This window comes from Trichoderma reesei, assembly GCF_000167675.1.
Source record: "Trichoderma reesei QM6a unplaced genomic scaffold TRIREscaffold_16, whole genome shotgun sequence".
NCBI classification, from domain to species: Eukaryota; Fungi; Ascomycota; class Sordariomycetes; order Hypocreales; family Hypocreaceae; genus Trichoderma; species Trichoderma reesei.
In genome coordinates, this window is record NW_006711163.1 from 812,184 (window position 1) to 823,190 (window position 11,007).

At 50.3% G+C, this 11,007-nt stretch overlaps 2 protein-coding genes across 2 annotated transcripts; one reads left to right on the forward strand and one right to left on the reverse strand.

Annotated features, from left to right (window-relative positions):
• Positions 1–3,552: 3,552 nt before the first annotated feature.
• Positions 3,553–4,428, reverse strand: TRIREDRAFT_4921 (uncharacterized protein; the record flags this gene model as incomplete). Its single annotated transcript, XM_006967096.1, has 1 exon — positions 3,553–4,428. The coding sequence occupies one exon, from the start codon at positions 4,426–4,428 to the stop codon at positions 3,553–3,555; it is 876 nt and encodes a 291-aa protein (XP_006967158.1).
• Positions 4,429–8,848: 4,420 nt separating this feature from the next.
• TRIREDRAFT_109670 (uncharacterized protein) lies at positions 8,849–10,160 on the forward strand (the record flags this gene model as incomplete). The annotated part of the gene is made up of 3 exons (XM_006967213.1): positions 8,849–9,141; positions 9,579–9,704; positions 10,136–10,160. 3 exons carry the CDS (start codon positions 8,849–8,851, stop codon positions 10,158–10,160), a joined length of 444 nt encoding a protein of 147 aa, XP_006967275.1.
• Between the last annotated feature and the right edge of the window lie 847 nt (positions 10,161–11,007).

The following is an 11,007-nucleotide window of genomic DNA, read 5'->3' on the forward strand; positions in this document are numbered from 1 at the left end:
AGTAATGCATTGGGTAAGACTGTGCTAAAATCATCGTCTGGTTTGGGCTGCAAGTCACCCCCTGGACACACGAGCCAAAGTGCACGACCGCCTTGTACTGACTGATTGACCTTTCGGACAGACTATTACTCGTACAGGCGGATGCTCGTGCTTCGAGGCTATATTCTGGTGACTCTCACGATGACCTCTTCCGCGACGGTTCATCTCCGTCTCTTGCCTCCCAATCCCGGCCCAAAACGCCGCCACGACAAGGAGTTCAGGCAGGCGAGATGCCGTAGGTCTCTCTTTGCACGCACCCCCTCCAGTACCTGTTCAATGTCGCCCTTGAACAAGCCGGAAACCCCAAGAAACCCCCCGTCCGGATATGCAGATCAGCGGTTTACGAACAATCGGGGAGCCTGAATCTCTGGGACCTGCCCTGCAAGAGCAAGGGGCGTCTAAGAGACATCCTGGACGCTCCAGGTCCGAGCAATCACACCCATGCAAATGTTCTCATGCCGACTGCTGCTGCGCTGCTGCTACTACTGCTGCTGCTACTGTACGTGTACATACATACTACTGCCGCTGCAGCAAGCTGCTGTCTCTCGTCTCTTCCCCAGCCGCGCCCGCGCGGATATTTCCTCGTTTGGAAAGGCGGCCTAGCTTCGCCTCTTCTCTTCTCCCCTTCTCGCAGAAGACCTTGGGGAAAAGCAAGTCTGTGCAGACGTACATTGCATGTTCAGGCAATTGGCCACTTTGACTCCCACTTCCATAACCACAGATCCTACGTCCATCCCCCTCCCCCCATCGCCAACGCCAGCGGCCGCCCCCGCCGCGCGCGCGCCCTCTGTGGCTGTCACTTTACGCTTCTCGTCCGGACAATCTGCTGCTATCTCGGGCCCTGTCCGTCCGTCCTGCTTGGCATCGTTGTCTGTATGGATGCGTCCTGTTGGCACTATCACGAAATTAACTGGCCACCCTCCCCTACAATTCCTTCCAACCCAAACGAACACGACCATCTTGGGATGAGCGAGCCTTACGAATCACAGGATCTAAAGATAACCAGGCACGGGGAAATAGGACTCGGCCCTGCGAGAACAAGAGATTAAGCTTTCTGACATTGCCTTTTAGAACGCTCAACCGCAGAAGGATCGCAAACCAGGGCAAAACGCAAACATATTAGCTGATGAATGGGGTGTGTGATGATGCCGATAATTTGTCATGGCCTAACAGGCATGGCCTTCTTGTTTGGATTCGTCCGTGGCGGCTCTCGGCGTTTGGCTCTCATTGTGGTGTCGGCTCTCTATTACTTTCCCAGGACGCGCCTCGCAACCGCCCAACATCAGGAGCATTGGGGCGTTATTAATCTAATGAGTGTATCTCCCTCATGCCCCATGCTCATACACCGTACTTTCCATGATAGCTTTGCGCTGCTGCGGGTTCAGCAATCGGCTGTCCTTTGAGACAAAGCTCCTATATGCCGCCGCAGAATTATACCTAGAAACTCCGGTATTACACTCTCACCTGATCTCACTCCGTCAAGCAAGATCAAAAGCAACGAGGCAGATCCTCCAAATAGAATCACTTATTCTAGGACTTTCCTTACGAAGCAGTAGAAGCAGCAATACTATTCCCTACACGTAGATATCTTTTTGACACCACCCACCTCACCATACAAGAGGGGGTTAAGGATAGGTATGAAGTTTAGGTATTAGGTCGTACTATATTATTCACACGCTGCAAGCCTCCATCGCCCACAAACTCGACGATAGTACTAAAATACTCCGTCCAACAAAGGCAAAACTTCCCCCCCTCTCCCCCTCAAAACAGCCGTTTTACCGTCCTCGGCACACACACACACACACCCGCTACGTTTCAAAGTGCCGTCTTCTTCTTTTACTTTCTCCAGCGCACGAGCCAACCGGGAGGATTTCCCGCTGGGATTCCTGCATCATCGTTGCTTTTCCTCTTCTTTTGTATTACAGATCATTTTTTTTTCTTCTTCCCTTTTCGTTAGTATCATTACACAATCGTACCACTTGTATAGAAGAAGAAGGGATAGCGAAGATTGATGAGGAGGAGGATCGACATGGGGAACCGAGAAACAGCACCACCAAGGAAACCCCCCCCCCCCCCCTCGGGTTCCTTTCTTCAAAGCTTCAAGAGGGGGGGAGAAACAAGAGGATGGGCGTGAGACGGACGGGGGACGTCCTTTTTTTCGCGTAGAAGCCGATAGCCGTACTACTACTCTACATACTGTACCTCTTCAACGCATTCTCCTACTTCCTACCATGGAAATCATTAATGCCTTGGAGAGAAAAACGGACGCAGCTCGTGTCTTACTAGTGTCAAAAGATTAAAATAAAAACTACTAACAGCAACTTTTGACCACGAACGAAATCCGCCAGCAAATCCTACGGAAATAAAAACGTCGGATATACACAGACGCACATACCCAATACTACTACTATTATCCCCTTACTAGGTACAAGGCACAAAAAAAAGAAAGAAAAAAAAGAGAGACAGAGTAGAGGCAGATCTTGCGTCTGTGCTAGGTGTGGGGGCATGAGATGGGATCGCTCTCTGGGGACACACAAGACCGTTACGGAAGAATGTTTCGAAGGAAGCACAAAGAAGTAATACTTACCTAGTAAAAGAAATCAATCGCCCGCCCGTTTTTTTTTTTTTCGTTTGTGTGTGTCTCGCCGCGGAGAAAATGTGAGACAAGTCGGTGGGTGGTTGTACAGAGAAAGGAGGATGCCCAAAGGCCAAAGGAAGCAATCAACTTCAGTTCACCAAATCTTCATACTAGTATAGTATACTTACTACCTGTAGATCACCAGACACCTATTTGTATTTAGAGAAGGAAAAAAAAATCGAGAAAATAAAAAGGCACAAAAGAGGTCATGGTTAAGATGATATTGATTTGTCTCGCGCGAGATTCGATTTGCATCTATATACACCACACGGACAAAGTACATAGCTATTTAGATTTTTCCGCGCTCAATAGCCGCCCTCCCAAAGATTTCCCTGATGTCCTTTTGCTCAAGAGAAATCAACGCAAGAAAAACTAGAATTCAAACGCCATACTGATGCACTGCTCTGCAATTTGGATTGTTTCCAAGAGCTTTCCTTCCAGCACGCAAAGATTGTCCCATAGACAATGATACAGACTTGGTTTTTTCCCCCCAGTGCAGCTTCATGGCGCTGCTCTTAGGGGCAGAAAGCAGTAGTGGTAGTAGTAGGACCGACGATAACCCATTTCATGAACACGTCCCGAGACTTGTTACGAAACAAGTCAGAAAAGAAACAGGACGCTTTCCTCCCCGGCGCCATGCGGACCCAAGTAGACAAGAAACGACAAGAGAAAAAAAAATGTAATAAGGAAAAGACAAGGATGAAATGAACAAGCCCTCCTGAGGCTCGGATTTCGCCCGTTGCGACCCGTCGGCATCTTGTGCCTTCTAATTCCCAGCTCTTTTATGAATGTGCGGATGCTCTTCATCCGTTTTCCCTTGATAGACCGTGCAAAAGAAGAAATAAAGAATAAGAAAGACCCAGCGTATGAGACGTTTATGCAAGGAGAATAGGTCCCTTGCCGACGTCAAAGCCATGGCAGCCTCGCTCGTGGCGCTTCATGTTGCTCCGGACGCTAAAGGCCTTGCCGCAGCCAGTGTGAGGGCACTTGAAGGGCTTCTCGCCAGTGTGCGAATGGCTGTGGATGCGCAGGCTGCTGGGCCGGCTGAAGGCCTTATTACAGGTCTGGCAAATGTATCGGTCTTGGGTGGGCGGGAAGGGGATCCCGTTGGACGGGTTGAGGTAGTGGTGATGCTGCCAGACGTAGCCGCCGGAGGGTGTTACGCTCAGAGGGCTAGGAGGCGGCGGCGGGAAGGACTGGGGCAGCGGACGTTGATAGTGAAGACCAGGCACCTGAGGAGGAGGCGGCGGCGGAGGTAGACTCTGCACGGGGTAGTAGTTGCTGGCAGGAGACGGGGCAGATGACATGGCAGGCAGCTGCTGGGCGGCCGAGGTTGAGACAGTAGGCCGAGAGGGAGCCATCCGATGACGGTGAGCATCATGGGCCTCTACAGGGGGGGTGGTCTCATAGTAGTGGCTGGGAGCAGCGTGCGGGATGCTGCTGGGTTTGCTGGACGGAGAGCGGCGAAGGTCAAACGACGCATCTGTGGACATGGGCGGTGTGGGCGGCAGCGCCCTGTGTCGAGAAGACGGGCGGCTCTCGGCCTTGATGGCATAGGGTCGGGGAGAGTTGTGTTGAGACTTGAAGGCTGCTTCGCTCGCCAGTGAGCCTGCATCGGCAAGGCCCAACAGGTTGGAGATGGAGGGCAGGGAGCACTTTGGCTCGTCCATGGGCGGCGACGGAGGAGGCCGGTAATATCCAGAATACTGCGTTCCGTACGGAGGAGATGTGAAGGAAGAAACCAACGCCATTATGTGGTTGGGTTGGTTGGTTGGTTGGTTGAGGCGGGAGGGGGAGGAGTCAAGAAGGGTATGTGAGGCAGCCTCGAGAGAGCCGGGCGCAGACGTCGAATTTGCCGTATATAATGTTTCGTGAGGTGAAGCCCAGAGTCGAGGGTTGTTTGACTACTTCGACAGTGGGGTTTTGTTGGCGTTGATTAGCAAGCAGAGATGTACCAAATCGTCCGTCGTCGAAGCTTTCGATCCAGAGGAGAAACGAGAAGGGGGGGGGACTGGAGATGGTATATAAGTAAGTAGCTTGAGCCGCTATGGGAACGAGACCAGCGGTTTGGGGTGTGGAGCGGCATATCAGATCTGTCTTCCGTAGACATTAAGTATCCCACACGACAGGCTAGGAAGTGAACCCCCCGGCCTTTGAACATCGCAGATATTAGGAGTGCAACACCCCTCCCCCCCCCCTGGTCTGGGTCAGAAGAAGCCAAAGCCATCATTCCCAGGAAAAAGTCTGGGAAGCTCGGCCCATCTAACCATACCAGGGGGGAGGGCTTAAACAACTGGGGTGGAAACGGGCGTCCAAGCCACTAAGAAGAAGGGGGTGGATAGAGATGACATCGACTTGCAGGGCACCTCTAGGCTTTCGGGATTGGGGCCTCCCCAGCACTTGTTCCTGCTCCCAGGGAGGAAACGGACCCAGGTCCAGGGAGTGCCGTTAGCCTCACCAGCAGAGGGGTGTGGTGGCACAACACGAGGCGTGTCCAAGGTGGGGGCCTATTTTGGTCGCTCTCCTTGACCGGGACCGCGGATAGAGATCGTAGGCGTGGGTGGTATTGCATGGTGGTGGCTGGACGGAGCTCCAGGGATTGTCATCAGGGATCATTGTGTGGTCAAGGCCGTTGGCAAAGGTGGGCCGCGACGGAGAGCACTTGTGCTGTGCTCTTGTGATTTCGTGAGCGACGAGCGCCAAGCGTCCCTGGTCCCAGACGCCAATTTCTTCCTTTTTCTCTCCCAGCTTCAGCATCGCATCCGCAACGGACGCGTGCTTGTGCTTGTGCTTGTGCTTGTGTCATACTAATACCCAAGTAATACACTGCCGAGCGATCCCGAACGGCCGTGTCCCTTCCAGTCATGATGTTGATGCCCCGGCGTTGGCTTTGCCGCAGGCTTTGTGCTGCGGGCTTGCAAAGGGGGTGTATCAAAGAGCTTTGTTTCAATGCGAGTGGTCGGTCTTTGTAAGACGCATCAACGGCGGCGGCCGCATCCCCAGCCAAAGGACTGCCTCGCATTGCAGCACACTGCTAGTAGCTCGTTAGCATGCAGTTTGCTTGCCTCGAAGCAGCAGGAGTACGAGCAATAGTGGTAACACGCCGTAGCCTTTCTATTCGCCTGTTGCCCGTAGACCAAAAAAAAAAAGCAAAGGGGAAGCGTTTGAAGCGCCCCGAGAAGCCGCCCCGCGTCGGAAATCCCCCCTTCTTTGGAGATACCTGGCACAACTTGAGACGATCTACGACTCGCGGAACCGTGGATCACGGCGCTCCGTCTACTGGACTTTGCCAAGCTGATGAGTAATGCCCGCGGATGCGTTAAGGGTGACACGCGAGAGTGAAGCAGGACCTGAGCTGGCGGCGTCGCTCCGTCGTTTTTCTAACGCGATCCAAGTCGTCATCGGGGCGTCACAGCGACCAACAATCTCGATCCGTTTGGCCGCCAAAGGTGAAGAGTAAAAGACGGTCTGCAGACCCAGAGAATGGCTGTGATGCTTTTACAATGTCGTGCTTTGTGCGTGTCCAGTCAAATATCATCCCGGGTCGAGGCAGCATCTCTCGACTCCAGGCTTCGACCGCCTTCCCTCTCTCCATCACGTATTCCACTTGAACAAGCGATCCAGCCCCGAGTTGCGACGGGATCCTCCGCTCCTTCGGTGAACACCTCAACTCGCGCGGTGGCGGTCCGCCATCGACTTCGGCAAACTCTCGTCGTGGGAACTCGTGCTGGCGCCGGCGTTATCTCGAGCTGCAGCCAGGGCTAGCTCCGTTCTAGGCCTTCCATCTCCAAGCGCTAGCAAACAGTTAATCAATGCCACAAATCGTGGTTTTGCAGAGCGGGCGGTCATCACCTCGTGGCGTGGCGTCCAGTCTCGAGTGTCTGGAGTGCGCCTCGCCGCCATGGGGGGGACAGAGTACAGGCTAATTAATGATCGTCGTGCTAGCAGAGGCCCAGGGAGCAGCCAGTAGATTGTCCTCGGGTTGCGTGATTCTCCCAGCCAGACCTGGTCGATGCAAGCGCCACTTGGCTGAGACCCCTGCTCTGCCAGCATGAGCAGCAAGGTGTGTCATGATCTGCCCAGTCAAGGAGCACTCTCGGGGCAGGGGTTTTAGTTTGTCTCTTCCTTCATGTTCTCAGCGGAGTGTTGCCCGCGCTTGGGCACTCTCTGGTCGCCGTTTGCCGTTCTGAGCGAGTCCTCCTGCTTCTCCCACGCCGTATGTAGCAAGTAACACCCTGTGTTTTCAGAGGGCTGATGCTACGTGCGTCGTCATAACTAGGTTGCTGTCCCTTGCTCGGACTTGTAAGGTCGACTGCAAAACGGCAAAAAGCCACGACTTTCGGTTTAACTGTTGTTGTCTCTTGCTCTTGCAACCTGACAGCGATCTCACCAATACCGACTACGGAACGCGCAGCTGGCAGAATGAGTGCTTGTACGAGCACTGCATGTTGGGTGTATCGGCGCAATACCTAGTCGACTGCGTCGTTGTGCGGAGGAGCACCACCTTGTCAAACTGCCGTTGTTCGATCGCCAGCTAAGCCATCATCTCCAAACAGCGCGGGCCTTTGAACACTCCTAGCACGTTCACTGCTGTCTTGATGGGGTCGACGGCCATCCCCCTCCCTGAAGAGAAAATCCATGCAGTTTCCTCGTCAGCAGGGCTTTCAAAAATTTTCGTCGATCCTATTTCCTAAACGTTGTACCCTTGACAGGGGGTGAGCCCTCACGGTCATGACATATTACGGGTAATTGCAATCTGTTAGGGCAGGTGTCTCCGTTTGCGTGGAGCACATCCATATTTGAGCCGCTGAAATGAGCTGTCAAGATGTTCTGGAAGGTCAGGATCCTGCCTCCCCCCGGGGCGCCGGAGAAGTGAGGCTCGATGTTGTCGTAGTGAGGAAACAGACCACTCGACTCCGGGACAGCCCCCTCCCTACAAACACACTGGACCGGCCGGGAGCAGGTAGGAGAGACCGCAGGGACGAGCCTATCCAGTATTCTTTGTCAGCACGTATATTCATAGCATCCTGCTTCATACCTCACAACACATACATACATACCTCCAGAGACATGGGCCAACTACTGTACTGTACCAACGACGGATATGTACCAACTAGATTTCGCTGTGATCATCACGGGTAAATTCAATCATGCGTCATGGACGATGGAAGGCTGGCGGCCCATGCTTGATACGGACTGCATCCCTTGAGACCGTCATTTGCTCTGCAAATTAGCACCCTTCGCCCATTCGTGGATTATCAGACGCTTGTGATGTTATTTGGCCGAGAGCATGTTGAACGGTTTCTTGTAGCCGCCGTCGTACCTGAGGCACTCCGTAGGCTCCTTGCTCCGCACCGACTCCGCAAATTTGGCACACGGAGTTGGCTCAACAAGTGCTGCGGTTGTTGTAAAAGGGAGCCCTCACTCTACCGACAACGGTGTGAAACAGTGGCCGATGAAAGCGGCCGGCTCCCGCTGTCGATGACGATGTCCGATTCTTGAAAGTGGTGCTACCATACTGCCAAGTCGACACACAACGCTGTACAGTACTCGTACAGTCATGGCTGAGGCTGAAGAGGCCAGAACGTGGACGTGGCGAGACATGGCCGACTTGCCCTGTACATCGATTTGCCTCGGCCTGTGGAGGCACCCGCAGAGCTCTCAGGTCTTGAGCACGCGGGCTGATCGCCATCATCAAAGTTTAGGCTTGAAGCATCACTCCGCTCGATCTGCCAATGGCTGATAAGTTGTACAGTAGCATCGGCAAGTTGGCTAGGCTGCACGGAGGGATCGTCGTCGATGATACAGCAGGAGGCCGAAGGTACGACGCTGACGAAGCAACGGCGTACAAAACTTGCAAGAGGCGGGAGAGGCAGGATATGAGCCGGTTCCAGAAGATCTGCCTCCATGACGAATGGATAAGGCCCCTGGTGAGCTAGTGCCGGGGTAGACTTCCAGAACAGTTTAGGGGCTGGGTGCGTTGATCAGCAACGTGCAGGAAGATCCTCCCGCCCGCCAGAATCAAACCCATGGACGCTATCGCTGGTGCGGCTTTCGAGGACGGTTAACGCCCAATCTCCATATAGTAAGCCAACACCACCAAGCACTCACGGGGCAGCATCACGTCGAAGCCAGCGTAGCATTCGAGCTTCATCACCAACAGCTCGGACCATGACCGGGCAAGGGAACAGAGTCGGGCCCTTGCTCCGCGGCTCACTTGTCCCATTCAGTCACAACACTCCGACCTTGTCCGAACCAGTCGAAGCGGTGGATCGCTCCGCTAACCGACGGGAAAGCGCCGATGCTAGCTCCAGGACCCAATGGACGCACAGTCCAGCTCGGACTCGTGTGAAGAAATCTATCGACTTGCTGGAGTCATGGACCCAGGGATGGTGTTGGGCTGTGGCAAGACGAGCGACAACGGACGTGCCGCAACAATGGGGACCAGGTCGCATGCGTGCTCCGTATGTACGAGTACAGGCAGTGAAGTGGTATCACTTATGCCAGCTAACGACACAGGTGTTATTATTAGGCCGGAGCTTCGACGACGGAGATAATACCGAGCAAGGGAGCAGGGAGAGCAGACCACCTACGGCTTTAGGCTGTAGCCACACAGTTTGCTAACGCTTAATGTGTGCCCGAATGCACCTTCAAAGCCGTCAAGCTGCCATCGGGCGGTTGATCAGGCAGAGCAGTTTGCACATCAGACAGGCAAGGTGCAACCGTGATGCGTCGCCATCTCACGGCTTCGGCGACTCCTCGTATGGCGAAGGTCTGCAGGATTTGAGGTTGGCATGGCTCGGTTTCTCCAGCTCTTGACGGAGTTGATCTGCAGCCGATCGCTCTCTGAGAGATTAGCAGGCAGGATTTTCGTATAGCCGCAATTCAATGCACCCACCAGTGATCCGGTGATGTCACCGAAGCGGGAGCTGATCGACTGCGCATTTGACGTCGGCCGTGATGCATCTGGAGGTGGGAGAGCAAAAGGCACAGATGGTTGCGATTGCGAGAAGCGAAAGCCGCAGCGGTACGTACTGTAGAGGCTCCCCAAGATGGAAGGCACCGTAACACTCGAGGAAGCAGCAGACCAGTGCAGTGCCGAGCGCGCTTTCTAAATGGCTGAAGGGGACGGCAGGAACAGTAGGCTAAGAGCCCCTTCTAGAGAGGTCGGTTATATAACTATAAGGAAGGTTAATAAAAAGCTATATAAAGGCCATAAAGATCTAGTCTCTTACTTCTATATATACACTTACTAGCTAGTTAATTAATTAATTTTATTTTATTAAGACCTCTTTTTTATTAAAGACCTCTGCATTTTTATTATAGTAATTAAGACAGGGGTTAATAGTGTTTTATTATATTTAGGATAATTTATTTATAATATATCTGTATTTTATAAGTAATAAAGAGTATAGCTATATAGCTAGTTAAAGCTAAATATTACTTATATTCTCCTAGTATATTAGCCTATATAACTTATTAAATTTACTTATTATCCTATTCCTTTTAAAACCTATTTATTTTATTAAAACTTATAAAGGTAATACTTTTAGTATAAAAGCTATATTATATATATTATTATAAAAAGACCCTTTTAAATTATTATTAAGATTATAAGGTCTTAAAAGTCTAATTAAGCTAGGCTAACTATAATAATTACCCTTATCCCTTAAACTAGGCTTAAAAAGTTAGGCCCTTACTTATTAAAAAATAAAATTATAAATTATTATAGCCTTAAATCTAGTAGTTAAATTTATATCTGCCTTTATTATAAATATAAACCTACTAAAAGAAATTATATAATTATTATAAAATAGGTTAAAAATTAAAAATTCTAGTTCTTTTACTTACTTTTTTATAAACTAAGACCTAGAACTTAATTTTAATATATAGTTTAATATATAAAACCCTTTAGACTTATTAAAGCCTAAAATAAAATACTACTTAAAGCTAGAAAAGGATAATAATTAAAATAATATAAGTAATATAAAAAATACTATAAAGTATATATATACTATAGCAGTAACTTTATTTAATAAATCCTACTTTATCTTTTACTAGCTAAATTACCTAAAAGTATCTTTAAATAATAAAAATCCTATCCCTTTTAGTTATATAATTAAATATATTAATATAAACCTTATTAGCCTAATAGTAAAATTTATAAATTTTACTAATTTCTTATAAAAAATTAGTAATAAGGCCTTAAATAAAACAGCTATTATAAAAAACCTAAATATATTTTATAATATACTAAAAGACTAATTTCCTACTTTTATATATATGCCTAACTTTAATATAAAATCTAATAATTTACTAAAATAAAAGCT